The 24569-nt window shown below is 31.8% G+C and overlaps 1 protein-coding gene across 2 annotated transcripts in view; it reads right to left on the bottom strand.

Moving 5' to 3' along the window:
• Positions 1–6550: 6550 nt before the first annotated feature.
• The window catches only part of LOC148948750 (glutamate receptor ionotropic, kainate 2-like), a 70517-nt gene continuing 52498 nt past the window's right edge, over positions 6551–24569 (bottom strand). For both annotated transcript variants that reach the window (XM_089094079.1, XM_089094078.1), the window contains 2 exons: positions 9128–9212; positions 6551–6693 (listed from right to left, as the gene is read on the bottom strand). In XM_089094079.1, coding sequence (XP_088950205.1) covers positions 6551–6693; positions 9128–9212 — 228 coding nt within the window. The remainder of the gene's footprint in view (positions 6694–9127; positions 9213–24569) is intronic.

Genomic DNA, 24569 nt, shown 5'->3' on the forward strand with positions numbered 1-24569 from the left:
TGTGTGTGTGTGTGTGTGTGTGTGTGTGTGTGTGTGTGTGTGTGTGTGTGTGTGTGTGTGTGTGTGTGTGTGTGTGTGTGTGTGTGTGTGTGTGTGTTTGTGTGTGCGTGTAAGTTTGTGCGCGTGTGCGTGTAAGTGTTTCGCGCGTGTGTGTAGTGTTTTTGTGTGCATGTAAGTTTTTGTGTGTTTGTAAGTTTTCGCGTGCATGTGTTAGTTTTTGTGTGTGTGTGTGTGTGTGTGTGTGTAAGTTTTTGTGTGTGTTTGTTTTGGCGTGTGTGTGTGTAAGTTCTCGTGTGTGTGCGTAAGTTCTAGTGTGTGTGTGTGTGTAAGTTTTTGTGTGTGTGTGTAAGTTTTTGTGCGAGTGTGTAAGTTTTTGTGTGTGTGTATGTTTTCGTGTGTGTGTGTGTAAGTTTTTGTGTGTGTGTGTTTAGTTTTTGCGTGTGGGTGTAAGTTTTTGTGTGTGTGTGTGTGTGTGTAAGTTTTTGTGTGTGTAAGTTTGTGTGTGTGTGTGTGTGAGTTTGTGTGTGGGTGTGAGTTTTTGTGTGTGTGTGTGTGTAAGTTTTTGTGTGTCTAAGCTTTTGTGTGTGTAAGTTTTGACGTGTGTGTGTAAGTTTTCGTGTGTGTGTATAAGTTTTTGTGTGCATGTAAGTTTTCGTGTGCATGTGTAAGTTTTTGTGTGCATGTATGGGGACCGGGGGGGACCTTTGGGGTCCAGGGAGGGCGTTTGGCGACCCGGGGGCCCTTTGAGGACCAGCGGCGGGCCTTTGCGGGTCTGAGGAGGGCAGTTGGGGGCCTGGGGGACATTTGGGGACCGGGGGAGAGCCTTTGGGACCCCGTTGGTCCTTTGGGAGCTCGATGGACCTGTGGGTGGCCCGGGGATGGCCTTTGGGGGTCTGGGTGGGCCTTTGTGGGCACCAGTGGCCCTTTGGGAGCTTGGGGGGCCTGTGAGGACCGGGGGAGGGCCTTTGAGGGTCTGAGGAGGGCGTTTGGGGGGCTGGGGATCTTTGGGAGCTTGGGGGACCTTTGAGTACCGGGAGCTTCCTTCGGGGTTGGGGTAGGGGGATCGGAAGCCTTTGGGGTTGGGGTAGAGGACCTCACAACACTGTTCAAATGGAACTTGTGTATTATAACGACCACAGAGTTTCACCCTCAAATTCTCTTCTAAAACCTTTCCTAAAATCTTCTTTCAAAATGTCTCTAACTGTTTCGCCGAAATAGTTCCATAGCCTGTCTAAAACGGTTTCACCCAAATAATCCCTAAACGTAATTTCAGCGTGTTCCTTTTGTTTTTGGCATCTCTGCGCTACTGTATTTCAAATTAATAAGAAACCTGATTCCCGCGCTAAAATAATTCATCGCTAAGATGTTTCTTGGAGAATTGTTTCCATGGCCTTTGGCTATTAATATCCTTTGGAGTTCGACCAAAAGAGTTGTTTCCGAGGCAATGACATTAATGACTTGGATCTATTCCTGGAGAATCTTTTCTATGCGAAAATTTTTAAAGTCTGACAGATGATGCCATTGGTTGATTGATCTGTCAAGAAAGGGGAATTAATTTGTTGTTTCTAAGGGGAATTATTGATTCACGATAGGTGAATTGAGGTCAATAGCACAGGTGTTCCAAGGTCGATGTTGTTGTTGTTGTAAGTGCACGCTCTCAGCGAATGTCAAGGTCGATGTTGTTGTTGTTGTTTTTTGGCACGCTCTCAGCGAATGTCAAGGTCGATGTTGTTGTTGTTGTTTTTGGAAATTTAGGTCATTGACCCACTTCGATTATGCAATCATTCTCCCTGGGGAGGCTATGCCCATTTTTGGTGTGCAAAAAAGTTATAGGTGGCAGCAGGGGTGCCCCGTGGGGCTGGTACCCCCCATTCTACTGTCTTCAAGCCTTCTTCCTTCGACATTTCGTGACACCTCTGTATAAAGTCTTGTAAAGATAACAATGTACAGGGATTTGCAAAACTATCTGCGTATTTTTGTGAAATATATTGTTTTAATTTCGTGTGAAATGATTGAAGAAAAAGAATTGACTCAAAACATTAGCTTCAAGGGTTACCAATTCCTGGTTTAAGAGGGCACCCGGGGCATCTGCATAATTTTATTAGCATAAGAATTGGTTCAGAATTGGTATAAGAATTGGTTCTTGAAAATATCACAGTAAAAACTAAAAGAAAAATACAAACACTAGAGAATTGAATTACTCATGCGCTCAATTGCACTCCGTTTGAAATTTTTTGAGCTGACCAAAATGCAAAAAAAAGAAAAAAATTAAAGGGGGTTACTCAGTTTCAACGTTTAAACCTGCAATATTTTTACCACTAATAGCTGTTGAGACACCCTGGTTCAGGCCCTAACAAAACAATCTGTCTTGGGAAGAAGGAGGCATTTCTGGAAAGGGGAAACCAAAGATAAAACATATAAAATACCCAAATTATGCATGCAATCTAATCAATTGTTGGATACATCATGAGTTTCTCGGTATTTTTTTTAAGGATGTGGGGGGGGGTATTAGTAGTGATGCCTCCATGGTTTCGGGCACACACATAGGGGGTATACTATCGGAGCTACTAACCCCTCAAGACGTTATTACGCACACCTGGGTCTTACGCAATACTATAGTGCACCTGTAACTGTATAGTACACCTGTATTTTACGTAGTAAGGTTTGTTTTCTAAAAGATGTAGGTGTATGTTACATAATAGGGCTTGTTTACTTTTGGTTATTACGGAAAACGGGATTTTTACTAAGAGATGCAGGTGGTTTTTACGTAATAGGGTTTGCTTACCTATGTTGAGAGTGATTCAATCTTGCGTAACTTGATAGATTTATTGGGGGTGAAGTGATCTTACGTGACTCGGTAGATTTATTGGGAATGACGTAATGACAGCGCACACGTGGGATGTTACTGTAATGATGGCACACATGTGTGTTACGTAATGACGGCACACGTGAGAAGTTACGTAGTGTCAGCGCACACGTACGGTATTACGGAATGATGGTGCGCACATGGGTGTTTTATAATATTTTGAGAGATATTTTTCTTCAGGATTTAATTTTTCTTCATGATTCCATTTTCATTCAAGGTGTTTTTTTTCTTTCAATGTGTTTTACTTCAGGATTTCATTTTCTTTCAAGACGTTTTTCTCAGACAACTTTTATTATCCAAGAAATTTGTATCCGCATTAGGATTCGAAAGAGATTTCCTCTCAATGGAATGAAGTGCTAGACAGCTGAACTATGAAAGCCCTCCTAATATTATTATTCGGTTAATACGTTCTACGTTATAACCTATTAGAGCCTCGTAGAATCCCCTGTCCCGCTTACTAGTATGATTAAATGGATCGCTTGTTTTCCTATGTCTGCAATAATTGACATGTAGGGGAAAAAATTGATTACTAGAAATTGGCTACATTTGATATGCACCTGCTTGTTAAGCAATGCTTTAGCATCAGATAATATTTGGGGCTGTTCTTAGCCCATTTCTTAGTAATAGTTTTTTACTCTTTTGAAACTTGAATGTGCTATCTGAAACGAAATAAAAGCGTCAGAAATGTTATAAAATCATGAAATAACAGAAAAAGCAGTTCAAACTCAACAAACGAAAAAACAAAACGTGAAAAAGCTAATAAGGGATAAAATATAAGCAACAAGAACCATGAATTACAGAAAGGTGGGAACCCTAGCAACCAATTCCAGGGGGAGGGGTGTTATTAGAGGTAATTTAAGCCATTCTAAGAGGTATTTCTGATAAGTTCTAATGGAAAAGCCAAGTTTCTTTGAGCCAAGACTAAGCAAATTCACGCCACGCTGACAATATGTGTCTGACCCACCCTAGCAAGCAAATTCAAGGGGGAGGTTATTATTAAAGGTAAATTTAAGCCATATTAAGAGTTATTTCTGAGAGGTATTAATGAAAATGTATCGTTTATATGGCTCTATTAGACGCACCTGCAAGAGAAATGAGAGAGATTTTTGCCTTTGGATATTTTTGAGAGGCTCTAATAAAAATGCCAAGTTTCTTTCGAACCACGACTATGCATATTCACACCACCGTAACAAAATGTGGCTGGCCCAAAAAAATTCTTTTAAACCTAAAAAATTCTTTTAACACCTCCCACCTTAACGTCAAGTTCTAGAACATGTAAGTCTAAGCAATTTACGTCGTCGTGGCAAATTATATATGGCACATGGCACCCTCTGGAACCCGCAACCATTCCTAAGGTATTTCCAGGTATTTCCTTGTTAAAAACCTGGCTTTAAATATATTGGTTCGTGCACACCATGAAAATTCCCGCAACCTGTGAATAGCCCTCTGGCACCCTCTGACACCAGCTCATTATTCCTAAGACATTTTCCAGATATTTTCCTGTTAAAAATCATGCTTCAAATCCATTGGTTCATGTTTTTACAAGCCACCCTCAACGTGATACACCGTGTCAATTCACGTCACTTTGCCGCACTATGAGACCCTCTGGCAAAAATTATCACGTCTAAGGGTTTTTGAACCTTTTTCCCACAAAAATAATTTTATAAACTAAAAATGAACTTTGTTTTTATTTGAACAGCGGAAACTTGTCATTTCATTGTTAGATTGTAATGTTCCATGGCAATTTCGAGTCTGTGGCACTCAATGGCTAGCATATGACACCCTTTGGCATGCATTATCACAACTAAGAATTATCAGACATTTTCCTAAAAAAAAACTGTTTACAATACAAATAATCATTTAAAATCAAATTAAGATCCCCAATAGTGTTTCATCTAAAGCGTCCATGTGATTGACGCCAGCGTGGTACTCAATGGATAGCATATGACACCCCCTGGCATGAATTATCACACCTATGCATTTTGTATGCATTTTGATTAGTTCTATTTTTATTAATAAACGTAACTTAACTATCTTGTATTTATTGTTCGTGAAACTAGTTGTAAGTTGATTTTTCACTTTGTGAATCTGTTTGTATGTTGATTTTTTGTTCGTGAAAGTTGTTGTATGTTGATTTTTTTGTCTTCGTGAAATTTAATGTATCTTGATATTTTTTCATCGGGAAAAATGATGCCGGTTGGTTTTTCCTCGTGAATTATAATGTATGTCGATTTTTTTTCTTCGTGAAACTTATTGCATGTTGACTGTTTCTTCTTTAAACTTTCTGTATGTTGATTTTTTTTATTTTGTCTTCATGAAAGTTCTTTATACTGATTTTTTCTTCGTGAAACTTGTTGTACGTTATTTTTTTTCTTCGTGAAACAAGTTGTATGTTGGTTTTTGTCCATGAAAAATGTTGTATGTTGATTATTCTTCCTGAAACCTGTTACATGTTAATTTTTTCCTTGCGTAAATTGTTGTACTTTTATTTTTTCTTCGTGATACTTGTTATGAAGCTTGTGAAAACTTGTTGTTAGTTGTGAAAACTTCATGAAACTTGTTGTTATGCGTTGATTTTTTCTTTCGTAAAACTTTATTTATCTTGATATTTTTCTTGGTGAAGCATGATGCATGCGGATTTTTTTGTCCGTGAAACTGGTTGAATGTGGATTATTTCTTCCAGAAACTTAATGCATCTTGTTTTATGTCTTCCAGAAACTTGTTCTACTTTTGTTTCTTCTTCGTGAAACTTGTTGCATGTTGATTTTTCTCTTCGTGAAACTTGTGCGCCTTTTTCTTACATGCTACTCGGTTAGGTTAACCTAACCGACCTAACCCACACACGGTAGGTTAGGTTAGGTTAGATGGTGCGCCATCTGACCATCTAACCCCATCGGATTTCACAAAGATTTTCTTTGTGAAACTTGTTGTTTGTCATTTTTTTTTCTTCGCAAAAATTATTGTATGTTGATTTATTTTCCTGAAACTTTTTTTATGATGATTTGTTTTTTTCTTCGTGAAACTTGTTTCATATTTATTTATTCTTTCGTGAAACGCAGCGGACTGACCGTATTTCAAACAGTAGGCTGTGCGAAAAGTAAGGTTCGATCCCGCTTTCTTGGGCTGAGATGGCTAGGGCATGTTTTGCGGATTAAGGATGACAGATTGCTCAAGATTGTCCTTTTCGACCAACCGTCTAGGGCTAAACGGAAAGCAGGTTGTCTTCGTCTGGGGTAGGAGGAGGTCATAAAGAAAGATTTAAAGGAAATGTGAACTTTTCGGTAGGGTGTAAAGAGGGAGGCTTTAAATAGATTGGGATGGAGGAGGAGCGTGCGAAGATATGTTGGCCTCAGGCGGATTGGTGCTGCGGTGAGCTATTAGTAATATATATATATATATATATATATATATATATATATATATATATATATATATATATATATATATATATATATATATATATATATATATATATATATATATATATATATATATATATATATATATTTATATATATATATATATATATATATATATATATATATATATATATATATATATATATATATATATATATATATATATATATATATATATATATATATATATATATATATATATATATATATATATATATATATATATATATCTCTGTTTACCTAAGTTAACATAAAAATACACTACTTACCTTGCTATCATATAAAGAACAACTGAAACGCCAACGTATGCAATTGACATCCATATCCACACGCTAAGTGAAAATGGAGACATAAAGGAAAACAGACTTGGTGGAGCTTTTTGTGGTTTTTTGTAAAGTATAGATATTCCTAAAATAAGAAATAAAACAATTAGTTTTGTTTAGCCTATTACTAGACGGTACGCAACTTCCTGAAATGAACTCGTTTGGTTTTTTCGATATGATGATTTTATGTATGATATATATATATATATATATATATATATATATATATATATATATATATATATATATATATATATATATATATATATATATATATATATATATAGGCGTTGAGGAGGGGACAGCCCCTTTCACATAGGATGATTTTATCATGCAAACGCCTATATAACCGCTGCATTCTAGCACGGATCTTCAATTCCTTTGCCACCCCTCATATCTTGGCTTTGTCACCTTTCTGGTCTTTGTTCACTGTTGATGATAAAAAACAATCCGTACAGTGTTCTATAAGTTTGCAAAATATCTATTTAGCCTTCCCCCCTGGCGAAGACACCGCCAGATTTCAGAAAGTTAAGGACTCGATGACCCCTTCGTCGTGATCGTGACCAGGAGGGAAAAGTTCCTGAAATCTTTAGACCCAACGCATAGTATGCTTGAAGCTATAGTCAGTAATGTGTAATGGTTGTCTTTTTATGTAAATAGTTTCACCATTGGTTTTTGAAGTATTAATTTAAGTTGCTCGTTTGTTTGATGTGTTGTTGTTTTCTTTTCATTTTCTCTCTACTCCATTTTTACTTTTTTTGTATTGTTAAAGATGGGTAATAAAAATCATTCATTCATTCATTCATATACGGAATAATTTCTGTTCGTTTTAAGTTTTAATGTCGCTCCTTACTTTCAGTTTAAAAAACTTGTTTTTTTTTATTTAATTTCTGATCGTTTTTTAGTTAATGCAGCTTTTATTTTGGTTCACCGTGATTAAATAAGTAAACAAAATTTTGTTACAACTCTTTAAAAATGACCCCTTAATCACAAAGGCCGTTAATTAGAATAAATAGCTCTTATGAAAGTACTAAAAAATCTTTGGCTTAAAGAGCGAGGCATTGACTAGAAGGTGAACCCAATCATATATCTAATATTTATTTGTTTGTTTTAAGTTTTGATTTTGCTCCTTACTTTCAGTTGAAAAACTTGTTTTTTTTATATTAATTTCTGATTTTTTTTTTAAATAATAATGGGAAATCCGGCGCCCTCTTCATAGCAATGTCCCTTCCCCCATGAAAACTTCCTTCATGGAAAGATCCTCCCATATAACCCCCGACCCACCCCCACCCCCCCACTACCAGAAAAAATTCTCCCTGACAACGTCTGTATACTTTCTAATAACCAATACTATATGTTAACATTGGGTAAAGTTCATAACTTTCAGCCCTCCCCCTGGAGGCTTCTTGGGATTAAGTCATCCTAAAAGACATAGTTATAATATTTTCGACCATGCTGAACAAAATGGCTATCTCGAAATTTTGATCGGGTGACTTTGGGAAAAAACTGAGCGTGGGAGGGGGCCTGGTTGCCCTCCAATTTTTTGGTCACTTAAAAAGGGCACTATAAATTTCAATTTCCGTTCCAACGAGCCCTCCCACGATATTCTAGGACCACTGGGTCGATACGATCACCCCTGGGGAAAAGAAAAAAAAAACGAAAAAAAAACGAATAAACACGCATCCGTGATCTTTCTTCTGGCAAAAAATGGAAAATTCCACATTTTTGTAGTTAGGAGCTTGAAACCTCTACAATAGGGTTCTCTGATACGCTGAATATGATGGTGTGATTTTCATTAAGGTTCTATAACTTTTAGGGGGTCTTTCCCCATTTTTCCGAAAATCAGCCAAATTTTCTCAGGTGCGTAACTTTTGATAGGTAAGATTAAACTTGATGAAACTTATATATTTGAAATCACAAATTCCGTTTTTTAGAGTTTCGGTTACCATTGAGCCGGGTCGCTCCTTACTTACAGTTCGTTACCACGAACTGTTTGATAATTCCTTTGGGTTATTTTTTTGAGTTGGTGGATGTTTTGGGCCTTATGACCAGTCCCTAAAATTTTTATTTATTATTTGTGCGAATAATAAATACATGAATAATACATGAATTTAGGTGATATAAAATTAATTTATTTAGTTAGGAAGGAGTGGGTACATATGCAAGGAGTAGGGCTCATGATGATCAAGGTAGCTTCTAACCCTTACTTAGGTTGTTAATGTATTATTAATAGAATTCTAGAGCCTGATAAAATCCGAGCGACTTATCTGCTGTCAGAATGTTTTATAACAAATTACATTTGATGTAGGTTAAAAGTATTTCTTTCTTCTTTACTAGTTTTGTGAGTTCTAATTTTAGACCACCGGTAAAAAGTGGTCTTGGCAATGTTCAAAAAGAATACAGTTTTGTCTTTTGTCTTTTTTTGCTTTGTATTATTCTATACGATGGCTTTCTTCCTAGGATCAACACCTTGAGGGAGAATTTGCTGAAAACTCTATTAAAAAAGGTTGTTTTGTTACCTGTGTTCATCCATGGCATAGTAAAGTCTACAGCTTCTTCTCGTTCAAAGTTGATTGAAAGATCACCTATTGCCATATCTGCTTTCTGAAACAGAAATTTAAGATTGACAACGTTAGCTATAATTTAAAAAAAATTTGCCAGACTGTAATGAAGGGATAGCAAAAAAATCAAGGGTTGTAACTAGAAAAATAACCTTCAGTAAACTGGAAAACTTACTTTGAGTGATTGTAAGATCTTTTTAACGACAAAGATAGTCTTTAATGTTTAGTTAAGTTTATGATTCCGCTTGAAAGGATTTTGTGTTCTCATTTAGAGACAATGTGTGATTGTGTACTGATTACCTAGTACGTTTAAAATTTGCTCTTTTAATGAAAGGCAAGACCGTATTTCTTAAGTCTTTTGGCATAATTTGAAGCTTCCATCTTGCTTATTATGGCTGATGTGTTCCACATTTTCAGACTGCTCGGAACAAAATAAATAATTTTGCCGTTACTCAGCTTCATTCGTCGATCAGAATGAAGATAGCAATGCCATTTAAATTAAAACGGATGTTAAGGGACCGGATTGAGAGCAAACTTATTTTCTTTTTTTATGCCATCGATTTCAGTTCTAGTGTATAAGCTTGAATCATGGATCCAAATGAAAACGTGAACAATTGCTTAAGTTAAGACAGGCGTTAAGGGACTGGATTGAGATCACATTACATTGTTTCAAAACCTGTTTAACTCAGATATAATTGTGCTGCGGGAGTAACACTTTAGCTTTGCTCTGTTATTTCTCCTTTTTCTATGCAATGCGTAAGTATTTAATTTCTGCGGTTTTTACGGAAAGTGTGAATCTCAGGTCAGATTGATGGATATGAGATCACGATAAAAATGATATGATGGATGTTCCTTGAGGCAGAGCCTATAATTTGGGAACTGAAGCAGAGTCTTATATTCTATTTAAGAGAGGACTATGTAAAGATGCTCTGCCGAGCTCTAATTTCTCCGAGCCTTGATTCTGCTTTGAAGTAGAAGGCTCCGTTCAAGCTGTCAAGCAAGTAGGAACCAATTTCAAACCTTAGTTAAACTAAATCCGAATATGTTCAAGATGTGTAACGCTTCCTTTGCATCATTGCCAAAACATTTTCTCAGAATAGTAAATAGAAAAATTTAGAAATCCAAAAATGAGCCCTTTCCTATAGGTCAAGCGTCATGTCATCTACTTTTGTATACAAATTACGTTTGAGATTTCGGCTGTTATTTCATTTTCTATGTTTAGGACTCAGGCAGAGTCTTAAAATTTAATAATTTTCTAGTTGTTACAGCAAATGTAGCTTATCCTTTTCTCTTTTCTTAGCAGTAATTTTAAAAAATTGGCACATAGCAAGAAAATTAAATTTTTAATTAAGACAAATTAAACTTACTTTTAACGCTAAAGCTATGAATATTTGGAAAAACAAGATGGAGATGGTAAGAGGGTATGTGGTTCCTCCATCACTTCCTCTCCCCAAAACCTTCAAACAGAAGGTAGACAAGTCCGACTTATTTTGAGGCAAAATGAAACAATTTGAGGTCTCTTCAGTACCCTTCCCCCACCAGACCCCCCTTCAACTATTTTATCGACGGTAGATATATTGCACCTTTTTTTTTACCGGAGTTATGCATAGATTTGTTATGTGTATAACTAGAGAACCAAAATGGATCAATAAGTAGAATGCTTCGTCTGGATTCTGACGGAGGTATAGCAATTTCAACGTTATTCTATAGAAGCTTTACACCTTTTCAAAGAGATTCAGAGCTCCCTCACATAATGGAATTTGAGGGTCGATAAAGTGAAATTATGTCACTATTCTAGTTTCTCTAAACCAGTATTGCCTATAACTTAATTTACGTAGACAATGAACGATATTAATTAAGGTTTTGAATAATAGGAGTGTGAATGATTCTAATTAGTGATTGGATTGTATCAGTGGAGAAAAAAAAGCATTAAACTGATTAGCAGTTAAGCTAACCCCGAAGGAGTTGTTAACTCAGGTAATTTGTTATAAATCAGTTGATTTTTTGTCATGTTACTTAGGTAATAATGGAAAATTTAGGATTTTTTTTCTAATTTAAGTGTTTTCTTAAGAGAATGATCCATCTTTAACAAATATAGCAATAGCTAGTTGAAACTGCACATTAATTATTGATTTTTTGTCGTGTTACTTAGGTAATAATGGAACATTTAGTATTTTTTCTACTGTAAGTGTTTTCTTAAGAAAATGGCCCATCTTTAACAAATATAGCCTTAGCTAGTTAAAACTGCGCATAAATTTAACCAGTATTGCCTATAACTTAATTTACGTAGACAATGAACGATATTAATTAATGTTTTGAATAATAGGAGTGTGAATGATTCTAATTAGTGATTGGATTGTATCAGTGGAGAAAAAAAAGCATTAAACTGATTAGCAGTTAAGGTAACCCCGAAGGAGTTGTTAACTCAGGTAATTTGTTATAAATCAGTTGATTTTTTGTCGTGTTACTTAGGTAATAAAGGAACAGTTAGTATTTTTTTTCTAATGTAAGTGTTTTCTTAAGAAAATGGCCCATCTTTAACAAATATATCATTAGCTAGTTAAAACTGAGTATAAATTCTTGATTTTTTGTAGTGTTACTTAGGTAATAATGGAACATTTAGTATTTTTTCTAATGTAAGTGTTTTCTTAAGAAAATGGCCCATCTATAGCAAATATAGCCTTAGCTAGTTAAAACTGCGCATAAATTCTTGATTTTTTGTCGTGTTACTTAGGTAATAATGGAACATTTAGTATTTTTTTCTAATGTTAGTGTTTTCTTAAGAAAATGGCCCATCTTTAACAAATATAGCCTAGGCTAGTTAAAACTGCGCATAAATTCTTGATTTTTTGTCGTGTTACTTAGGTAATAATGGGACATTTAGTATTTTTTTCTAATGTAAGTGTTTTCCTAAGAAAATGGCCTATCTTTAACAAATATAGCCTTAGCTAGTTAAAACTGCGGATAAATTCTTGATTTTTTGTCGTGTTACTTAGGTAATAATGGAACATTTAGTATTTTTTCTAATGTAAGTGTTTTCTTAAGAAAATGGCCCATCTTTAACAAATATAGCCTTAGCTAGTTAAAACTGCACATAAATTCTTGATTTTTTGTCGTGTTACTTAGGTAATAATGGAACATTTAGTATTTTTTTTCTAATGTAAGTGTTTTATTAAGAAAATGGCCCATCTTTAACAAATATAGCCTTAGCTACTTAAAACTGCGCATAAATTCTTGATTTTTTGTCGTGTTACTTAGGTAATAATAGAGCATTTAGTATTTTTTCTAATGTAAGTGTTTTCTTAAGAAAAAGGCCCATCTTTAACAAATATAGCCTTAACTATTTAAAACTGCGCATAAATTATTGATTTTTTGTCGTGTTAATTAGGTAATAATGGAACATTTAGTATTTTTTCTAATGTAAGTGTTTTATTAAGAAAAAGGCCCATCTTTAACAAATATAGCATTAGCTAGTTAAAACTGCGAATAATAAAAATGTGCATAAATTCTTGATTTTTGTCGTGTTACTTAGGTAATAATGGAACATTTAGTATTTTTTCTAATCTAAGTGTTTTCTTAAGAAAATGGCCCATCTGTAACAAATATAACCTTAGCTAGTTAAAACTGAGCATAAATTCTTGATTTTTTGTCGTGTTACTTAGTTAATAATGGAACATTTAGTATTTTTTTCTAATGTAAGTGTTTTCTTAAGAAAATGGCCCATCTTTAACAAATATAGCCTTTGCTAGTTAAAACTGCGCATAAATTCTTGAGTTTTTGTCGTGCTACTTAGGTAATAATGGAACATTTAGTATTTTTTTCTAATGTAAATGTTTTATTAAGAAAATGGCCCATCTTTAACAAATATAGCCTTAGCTAGTTAAAACTGCGCATAAATTCTTGATTTTTTGTCGTGTTACTTAGGTAATAATAGGACATTTATTTTTTTTTTCTAATATAATTGTTTTCTTAAGAAAATGGTCCCATCTTTAACAAATAGAGCCTTAGAGAGTTAAAACTGCGCATAAATTCTTGATTTTTTGTCGTGTTACTTAGTTAATAATGTACCATTTAGTATTTTTTCTAATGTAAGTTTTTTCTTAAAAAAATGGCCCATCTTTAACAAAAATAGCCTTAGATAGTTAAAACTGCGAATAAATTCTTTATTTTTTGTCGTGTTACTTAGGTAATAATGGAACATTTAGTATTTTTTCTAATGTAAGTGTTTTCTTAAGAAAATGGCCCATCTTTAACAAATATAGTCTTAGCTAGTTAAAACTGCGCATAAATTCTTGATTTTTTGTCGTGTTACTTAGGTAATAATGGAACATTTAGTATTTTTCTAATGTAAGTGTTTTCTTAAGAAAATGGTCCATCTTTAACAAATATAGCCTTAGCTAGTTAAAACTGCGCATAAATTCTTGATTTTTTGTCTTGTTAGTTAGGTAATAAAGGAACATTTAGTATTTTTTTTTCTAATGTAAGTGTTTTTTTAAGAAAATGGCACATCTTTGACAAATATAGCCTTAGCTAGTTAAAACTGCGCATAAATTCTTGATTTTTTTGTCATGTTACTTAGGTAATAAAGGAACATTTAGTATTTTTTTTCTAATGTAAGTGTTTCTTAAGAAAATGGCCCATCTTTAACAAATATAGCCTTAGCTAGTTAAAACTGCGAATAAATTCTTGATTTTTTTTGTCTTTTTAATTAGGTAATAATTGAACATTTAGTATTTTTTCTAATGTAAGTGTTTTTTCTTAAGATAATGGCCCATCTTTAACAAATATAGCCTTAGCTAGTAAGTAACAATAGCTTTCTTGAATTCGCTTCCTGGACACAATACAGATATTTAATTCAAGAAATCATAATAAAATCGCAAGTAAGTAATAAAGTCTTTATTGTTTTCACCTATTGGATACAAAATACTGAAATTTCATTCAAGAAATTATGAAGGAATTGTAAATAGGTAACACACTCATTCTTGAAGTCACCTCTTGTATACACAATGCAGAAATTTCATTTAAGAAATTATCAAAAATTGTAAGTAAGTAGCAAATTCTTTCTTGAATTCGCCTCCTGGATAAATAAAGAAAGACATTTCATTCAAGAAATTATGACAAAATTCTAAGTAAGCAACAAACTCTTTCTTGAAGTTACCTCATGTATACACTATGCAGAAATTTCATTTAAGAAATTATCAAAAATTGTAAGTAAGTAGCAAATTCATTCAAAAATATATTAATACGTTTAAGCAATAAATATCTTTAAGCTTAACCTGTCTTTATTCTTTAGATTAGTTTTATTTATTTCATTAAATTATGAAGAAATTGTAAGTAAGTAACAATAGCTTTCTTGAATTCGCTTCCTGCACACAATACAGATATTTAATTCAAGAAATCATATTAAAATCGCAAGTAAGCAATAAGGTATTTATTGTTTTCACCAATTGGATACACAATACTAAAATTTCATTCAAGAAATTATGAAGGAATTCGAAATAGGTAACACACTCTTTATTGAGGTCACCTCTTGTATACACAATGCAGAAATTTCATTTAAGTAATTCTCAAAAATTGTAAGTAAGTAGCAAATTCTTTCTTGAATTCGCCACCTGGATAATTAAAAAAGACATTTCATTCAAGAAATTATGTCAAAATTCTAAGTAAGCAACAAACTCTTTCTTGAAGTTACCTCATGGATACACAATGCAGAAATTTCATTTAAGAAATTATCAAAAATTGTAAGTAAGTAGCAAATTCTTTCTTGAATTTGCCTCCTGGGTAAATAAAAAAGACATTTAATTCAAGAAATTATGACAAAATTCTAAGTAAGTAACAAACTCTTTCTTGAAGTTACCTCATGGATACACAATGCAGAAATTTCATTTAAGAAATTATGAAAAAATTGTACGCAAGTAACAAACTCTAAGCAACAAATTCTTTCAAAAATATGTTAATACGTTTAAGCAATAAATATCTTTAAGCTTAACCCGTCTTTATTCTTTAGAATAGTTTTATTCATTTCATTAAATTATGAAGAAATTGTAAGTAAGTAACAATAGCTTTTTTGAATAGGTAACACACTCATTCTTGAAGTCACCTCTTGTATAAACAATGCAGAAATTTCATTTCAGAAATTATCAAAAATTGTAAGTAAGTAGCAAATTCTTTCTTGAATTCGCCTCCTGGATAAATAAAAAAAGACATTTCATTCAAGAAATTATGACAAAATTCTAAGTAAGCAACAAAATCTTTCTTGAAGTTACCTCATGGATACACAATGCAGAAATTTCATTTAAGAAATTATCAAAAATTGTAAGTAAGTAGCAAATTCTTTCAAAAATATGTTAATACGTTTAAGCAATAAATATCTTTATGCTTAACCCGTCTTTATTCTTTAGAATAGTTTTATGCATTTCATTAAATTATGAAGAAATTGTAAGTAATTAACAGTATCTTTCTTGAATTCGCTTCCTTGACACAATACAGATATTTAATTCAAGAAATCATAATAAAATCGCAAGTAAGTAATAAAGTTTTTATTGTTTTCACCTATTGGATACACAATACTGAAATTTCATTCAAGAAATTATCAAGGAATTGTAAATAGGTAACACACTCATTCTTGAGGTCACCTCTTGTATACACAATGCAAAAATTTCATTTAAGAAATTATAAAAAATTGCAAGTAAGTAGCAAATTCTTTCTTGAATTCGCCTCTTGGATTAATAAAAAAGACATTTCATTCAAGAAATTATGACAAAATTCTAAGTAAGTAACAAACTCTTTCTTGAAGTTACTTCTTGGATACATAATGTAGAAATTTCATTTAAGAAATTATCAAAAATTGTAAGTAAGTAGCAAATTCTTTCTCGAATTCGCCTCCTGGGTAAATAAAACAGACAGTTCATTCAAGAAATTATGACAAAATGCTAAGTAAGTAACAAACTCTTTCTTGAAGTTACCTCATGAATACACAATACAGAAATTTCATTTCAGAAATTATGAAAAAATTGTAAGCAAGTAACAAACTCTTTCATGAAGTCACCTCGCGGATACACAATGCAGAAATTTCAATAAAGTAATTATGAAAAATTGTAAGTAAGTAGCAAATTCTTTCTTGAATTCTCCTGCTGGATAAACAAAAAAGACATTTCGTTCAAGAAATTATGACAAAATTCCAAGTAAATAACAAACTCTTTATTGTTTCCATGACTTAGATACACGATATAGAAATTTAATTCAAGAAATTATGAAAAAACTCTCAGTAAGTAACAATTTCTTTCTTGAAGTCAACTCTTGAATACACAATACGGAAATTTCATTTAAGAAATTATGAAAAAATTGTAAGCAAGTAACAAACTCTTTCCTGAAGTCACCTCTTGAATACACAATGCAGAAACTTCATTTAAGAAACTATGAAAAAACTGTAAGTAAGTAACAAATTCTTTTTTGAAGTCACCTCTTGGATGCCCAATACAGAAATTTCATTAAAGAAATTATGAAAAAATTGTAAGTAAGTAGCAAATTCTTTCTTGAATTCACCTGCTGGATAAACAAAAAGACATTTCGTTCAAGAAATTATGACAAAATTCTAAGTAAGTAACAAACTCTTTATTGTTTTCACGACTTAGATTTACGATGTAGAAATTTAATTCAAGAAATTATGAAAAAAATTCTCAGTAAGTAACAATTTCTTTCCTGAAGTCAACTCTTGGATACGCAATACGGAAATTTCATTCAAGAAATTATGAAAATATTTGTAAGTAAGTAACAAACTCTTTATTGATTTCACTACTTGGATATACAGTACAGATACTTCATTCAAGAAATTATGAAAAAAATTGTAAGTAAGTAACTTTTTTTTTCTCTTTATCAAAAACAATTTTCACTTAGCTACACGACGTAGAAATTTAATTCAATAAATTATGAAAAAATTCCTCAGTAAGTAACAATTCCTTTCTTGAAGTCAACGCTTCGATACACAATACAGAAATTTCATTTAAGAAATTATGAAAATGTTTGTAAGTAAGTAACAAGCTCTTGATTGATTTCATCTCTTGAATATACAGTACACATACTTCATTCAAGAAACGTGATTAAACACGTTTTGAAACTACATGCTATTTGCTTTCCTTGGCACCTTTCCAAACGAGCGGGGATTCCCCACTGGTTCCTACACATTGCAAAAAAGTGAGCAGTACGAAAACTCCACGTTTTCAACCAGACTGGTTTTTTAGACAACAACCATTTTTTAGGGACCAATCAGAGACAGCAGAGGTTGCTCAATTTACAATAACTTGATTGGTGATTGGTTACACACCGCGACGGCGCATACATAGTGAGAGAGACTTGCAAAGTCGACATAGCTTTATTTCATTTTTTTAAGGTTAATTTAAACGAGGTTACGTGCGCGCACGTAACCTCGTCTGAATTAACCTTAAAAAAATGAAATAAAGCTATGTCGACTTTGCATGTCTCTCTCACTATGTATGCGCCGTCACGGTGTTTAACCAATCACCAATCAAGTTATCGTATATTGAGCAACCTCCGCTGTCTCTGATTGGTCCCTAAAAAATGGGTGTTGTCTAAAAAACCATTCTGGTTGAAAACGTGGAGTTTTCGTACTGCTCACTTTTGCAATGTGTAGGAACCAGTGGGGAATCCCTGCTCGTTTGGAAAGGTGCCAAGGAAAGGCAATCAAATAGCATGTAGTTTCAAAACGTGTTTAATCACGTTTCTTGAATGAAGTATCTGTACTGTATATTTAAGAGGTGAAATCAATAAAGAGCTTGTTACTTAATTACAAATTTTTTCATAGTATTTTGAATGAAATTTCTGTATTGTGTATCCATCAGCTGACTTCAAGACAGGAATTGTTACTTACTGAGAATTTTTTTCATAATTTCTTGAATTAAATTTCTACGTCGTTTAGCTAATGGAAAATTGTTTTTTATAAAGAGAAAAAAAAAGTTACTTACTTGCAATTTTTTCATAATTGCTTGAATGAAGTATCTGTATTGTATAACAAAGAGGTGAAATCAATAGCACGTAACCTCGTCTAAATTAACCTTAAAAAAAATGAAATAAAGCTATGTCGACTTTGCATGTCTCTCTCACTATGTATGCGCCGTCGCGGTGTGTAACCAATCACCAATCAAGTTATTGTATATTGAGCAACCTTCGCTGTCTCTGATTGGTCCCTATAAAAAATGGGTGTTGTCTAAAAAACCAGTCTGGTTGAAAACATGGAGTTTTCGTACTGGTCACTTTTTTGCAATGTTTAGGAACCAGTGGGGAATTCCTGCTCGTTTGGAAAGGTGCCAAGGAAAGGCAACCAAATAGCATTTATTTTCAAAACGTGTTTAATCACGTTTCATGAATGAAGTATCTGTACTGTATATACAAGATGAGAAATCAATAAAGAGCTTGGTACTTACTTACAAGTATTTTCATAATTTCTTGAATGAAATTTCCGTACTGTGTATCCAAGAGTTGACTTCAAGAAAGAAATTGTTACTTACTGAGAATTTTTTCTTACTTGAATTAAATTTCTACATCGTGTAGCTAAGTGAAAATTGTTTGTGATAAAGAGAAAAAAAAGTTACTTACTTGCAATTTTTTTCATAATTTTTTGAATGAAGTATCTGTACTGTATATCCAAGAGGTGAAATCAATAGCACGTAACCTCGTCTAAGTTAACCTTAAAAAAATGAAATAAAGCTATGTCAACTTTGCATGTCTCTCTCACTATGTATGCACCGTCGCGGTGTGTAACCAATCACCAATCAAGTTATTGTATATTGAGCAACCTCCGCTGTCTCTGATTGGTCCCTAAAAAATGGGTGTTGTCTAAAAAACCAGTCTGGTTGAAAACGTGGAGTTTTCCTACTGCTCACTTTTTTGCAATGTGTAGGAACCACTCGTTTGGAAAGGTGCCAAGGAAAGGCAAGCAAATAGCATGTAGTTTCAAAACGTGTTTAATCACGTTTCTTGAATGAAGTATCTGTACTGTATATTCAAGAGGTGAAATCAATAAAGAGCTTGTTACTTACTTACAAATATTTTCATAATTTCTTGAATGAAATTTCCCAATTGTGTTTCCAACAGCTGACTTCAAGAAAGAAATTGTTACTTACTGAGAATTTTTTTCATAATTCATTGAATTAAATTTATACGTCGTGTAGCTAATTGAAAATTATTTTTGATAAAGAGAAAAAAAAAGTTACTTGCTTACGATTTTTTTCATAATTTCTTGAATGAAGTATCTGTACTGTATAACCAAGTATTGAAATCAATAAAGAGTTTGTTGCTTACTTACAAATATTTTCATAATTTCTTGAATGAAATTTCCGTATTGTGTATTCAAGAGTTGACTTCAAGAAAGAAATTGTTACTTACTGAGAATTTTTTCATAATTTCTTGAATTAAATTTCTACATCGTATATCTAAGTGGTGAAAACAATAAAGAGTTTGTTACTTACTTAGAATTTTGTCTTAATTTCTTGAACGAAATGTCTTTTTGTTTATCCAGCAGAAGAATTCAAGAAAGAATTTGCTACTTACTTACAATTTTTTCATAATTTCTTTAATGAAATTTATGTATTGTGTATCCAAGAGGTGACTTCAAGAAAGAATTTGTTACTTACTTACAGTTTTTTCATAGTTTCTTAAATGAAGTTTCTGCATTGTGTATCCAAGAGGTGACTTCAGGAAAGAGTTTGTTACTTGCTTACAATTTTTTCATAATTTCTTAAAAGAAATTTCCGTATTGTGTATCCAAGAGTTGACTTCAAGAAAGAAATTGTTACTTACTGAGAACTTTTTCATAATTTCTTGAATTAAATTTCTACATCGTGTATCTAAGTCATGAAAACAATAAAGAGTTTGTAACTTACTTGGAATTTTGTCATAATTTCTTGAACAAGTGTCTTTTTTGTTTATCCAGCAGGTGAATTCAAGAAAGAATTTGATACTTACTTACAACATTTTCATAATTTCTTGAATGAAATTTCTGCATTGTGTATCCACGAGGTGACTTCATGAAAGAGTTTGTTACTTGCTTACAATTTTTTCATAATTTCTTAAATGAAATTTCTGCATTGTGTATCCATGAGGTAACTTCAAGAAAGAGCTTGTTACTTACTTAGAATTTTGTCATAATTTCTTGAATGAAATGTCTTTTTATTTACCCAGGAGGCGAAATCAAGAAAGAATTTGCTACTTACTTACAATTTTTGATAATTTCTTAAATGAAATTTCTGCATTGTGTATCCATGAGGTAACTTCAAGAAAGAGTTTGTTGCTTACTTAGAATTTTGTCATTTTTTTAATGAAATGTCTTTTTTATTTATCCAGGGGGCGAATTCAAGAAAGAATTTGCTACTTACTTACAATTTTTGATAATTTCTTAAATGAAATTTCTGCATTGTGTATACAAGAGGTGACCTCAAGAATGACTGTGTTACCTATTTAGAATTCCTTCATAATTTCTTGAATGAAATTTCAGTATTTTGTATCCAATAGGTGAAAACAATAAAGACTTTATTACTTACTTCCGATTTTATTATTATTTCTGTAATTAAATATCTGTATTGTGTCCAGGAAGCGAATTCAAGAAAGCTATTGTTACTTACTTACAATTTCTTCATAATTTAATGAAATAAATAAAACTATTCTAAAGAATAAAGACAGGTTAAGCTTAAAGATATTTATTGCTTAAACGTATTAACATATTTTTGAAAGAAATTTGCTACTTACTTACAATTTTTGATAATTTCTTAAATGAAATTTCTGCATTGTGTAACTTCAAGAAAGAGTTTGTTGCTTACTTAGAATTTTGTCATAATTTCTTGAATGATATGTCTTTTTTTATTTATCCAGGAGGCGAATTCAAGAAAGAATTTGCTACTTACTTACAATTTTTGATAATTTCTTAAATGAAATTTCTGCATTGTGTATACAAGAGGTGACTTCAAGAATGAGTGTGTTACCTATTCAAGAAAGCTATTGTTACTTACTTACAATTTCTTCATAATTTAATGAAATGAATAAAACTATTCTGAATAATAAAGACGGGTTAAGCTTCAAGATATTTATTGCTTAAACGTATTAACATATTTTTGAAAGAATTTGCTACTTACTTACAATTTTTGATAATTTCTTAAATGAAATTTCTGCATTGTGTATCCATGAAGTAACTTCAAGAAAGAGTTTGTTGCTTACTTAGAATTTTGTCATAACTTCTTGAATGAAATGTCTTTTTTTATTTATCCAGGAGGCGAATTCAAGAAAGAATTTGCTACTTACTTACAATTTTTGATAATTTCTTAAATGAAATTTCTGCATTGTGTATACAAGAGATGACTTCAAGAATGAGTGTGTTACCTATTTACAATTTCGTAATAATTTCTTGAATGAAATTTCAGTATTGTGTATCCAATAGGTGAAAACAATAAAGACTTTATTACTTACTTGCGATTTTATTATGATTTCTTGAATGAAATATCTGTATTGTGTCCAGGAAGCGAATTCAAGAAAGCTATTGTTACTTACTAGCTAAGGTTATATTTGTTAAAGATGGGCCATTATCTTAAGAAAAAAACACTTAGATTAGAAAAAATACTAAATGTTCCATTATTACCTAAGTAACACGACAAAAAATCAATAATTTATTCTCAGTTTTAACTAGCTAAGGCTATATTTGTTATAGATGGGCAATTTTCTTAAGAAAACACCTACATTAGAAAAAAAATACTATATGTTCATTTATAACATAAGTAACACGACAAAAAATCAAGAATTTATGCGCAGTTTTAACTAGCTAAGGCTATATTTGTTAAAGATGGGCCATTTTCTTAAGAAAACACTTACATTAGAAAAAAAATACTAAATGTTCCTTTATTACCTAAGTAACAAGACAAAAAATCAAGAATTTATGCGCAGTTTTAACTAGCTAAGGCTATATTTTTTAAAGATGGGCTATTTTCTTAAGAAAACACTTACATTAGAAAAAATACTAAATGTTCCATTATTACCTAAGTAACAAGACAAAAAATCAAGAATTTATGCGCAGTTTTAACTAGCTAAGGCTATATTTTTTAAAGATGGTTCATTTTATTAAGAAAACACTTACATTAGAAAAAATACTAAATGTTCCATTATTACCTAAGTAACACGACAAAAAATCAAGAATTTATTCGCAGTTTTAACTAGCTAAGGCTATATTTGTTAAAGATGGGCCATTTTCTTAATAAAACACTTAAATTAGAAAAAAATACTAAATGTCCTATTATTAACTACGTAACAGGACAAAAAATAATGAATTTATGCGGAGTTTTAACTAGCTAAGTCTACATTTGTTAAAGATGGAACATTTTCTTAAGAAAACACTTACATTAGAAAAAATACTAAAGGTTCCATTATTACCTAAGTAACACGACAAAAAATCAGGAATTTATGCACAGTTTTATTATTCGCAGTTTTAACTAGCTAAGGCTATATTTGTTAAAGATGGGCCATTTTCTTAAGAAAACAATTACATTAGAAAAAATACTAAATGTTCCTTTATTAACTAAGTAAAACGACAAAAAATCAAGAATTTATGCACAGTTTTAACTAGCTAAGGCTCTATTTGTTAAAGATGGACCATTTTCTTAAGAAAACACTTACATTAGAAAAAATACTAAATGTTTCATTATTACCTAAGTAACACGACAAAAAATCAAGAATTTATGCGCAGTTTTAACTAGCTATAGCTATATTTGTTAAAGATGGGCCATTTTCTTAAGAAAACACTTACATTAGAAAAAAAATACTAAATGTCCCATTATTACCTAAGTAACACGACAAAAAATCAGGAATTTATGCGCAGTTTTAAATCTATAAGGATAAATTTTCTAAATTTGGGCCATTCTCTTAAGAAAACACTTACATTAGAAAAAAAAATACTAAATAACCCTTTATAAAACAAATAACAAGACAAAAAATAAATATTTTACGCGCAGTTGTTAATAGATATGGCTCTATTTGTTACAGATTGGCCATTTTCTTAAGAAAACACTTACATTAGAAAAAATACTAAATGTTCCATTATTACCTAAGTAACACGACAAAAAATCAGGAATTTATGCACAGTTTTATTATTCGCAGTTTTAACTAGCTAAGGCTATATTTGGTAAAGATGGGGCATTCGCATAAGAAAGAAATTACAATAGAAAAAATACTAACCGTTCCATTATTAAATTAGCAAAACGAAAAAAAATCACTAACTCATGGGCAGTTTTAATTCGATAAGTCTATATTTTTTACAGATGGGCTATTTTATAAAAAAAACACTTAAAGTAGAAAAAATACTAAATGTTCCATTATTACTTAAGTAACACAACAAAAAATCAAGAATTTATGCGCAGTTTTAACTAGCTAAGGCTATATTTGTTAAAGATGGGCCATTTTCTTAAGAAAACACTTACATTAGAAAAAAATACTAAATGTCCCATTATTACCTTAGTAACACGACAAAAATTCAATAATTTATGCGCAGTTTTAAATAGCTAAGTTTATATTTGTTAAAGATGGGCCATTTTCTTAATAAAAAAATTAAATTAGAAAAAAAAATACTAAATGTTACTTTATTAACTAAGTAAAACGACAAAAATCAAGAATTGATGTGCAGTTTTAACTATCTAAGGCTATATTTGTTAAAGATGGGCCATTTTCTTAAGAAAACACTTACATTAGAAAAAAATACTAAATTTTCCATTATTACCTAAGTAACACGACAAAAAATCAAGAATTTACGCGCAGTTTTAACTATCTAAGGCTATATTTTTTACAGATGGGCCATTTTCTTAAGAAAACCCCTACATTAGAAAAAATACTAAATGTTCCATTATTACCTAAGTAACACGACAAAAAATCAAGAATTTATGCACAGTTTTAACTAGCTAAGGCTATATTTGTTAAAGATGGGCCATTTTCATAAGAAAACATACAAAATTAGAAAAAAAATACTAAATGTTCCTTTATTACCTAAGTAACACGACAAAAAATCAACTGATTTATAACAAATTACCTGATTTAACAACTCCTTCGGGGTTACCTTATTTTCTAATCAGTTTAATCCTTTTTTTCTCCACTGATAAAATCCAATCACTAATTAGAATCATTCACACTCCTATTATTCAAAACATTAATTAATATCGTTCATTGTCTACGTAAATTAAGTTATAGGCAATACTGGTTAAATTTATGCACAGTTTTAACTAGCTAAGGCTATATTTGTTGCAGATGGGCCATTTTCTTAAGAAAACACTTACATTAGAAAAAATACTAAATATTCCATTATTACCTAAGTAACACGACAAAAATCAATAATTTATGCACAGTTTTAACTAGCTAA

The sequence above is a fragment of the Artemia sp. Qi Xiang Cuo genome, chromosome 9 (genome assembly GCF_049724085.1).
Source record: "Artemia sp. Qi Xiang Cuo chromosome 9, ASM4972408v1, whole genome shotgun sequence".
In the NCBI taxonomy this organism is placed as follows: Eukaryota; Metazoa; Arthropoda; class Branchiopoda; order Anostraca; family Artemiidae; genus Artemia; species Artemia sp. Qi Xiang Cuo.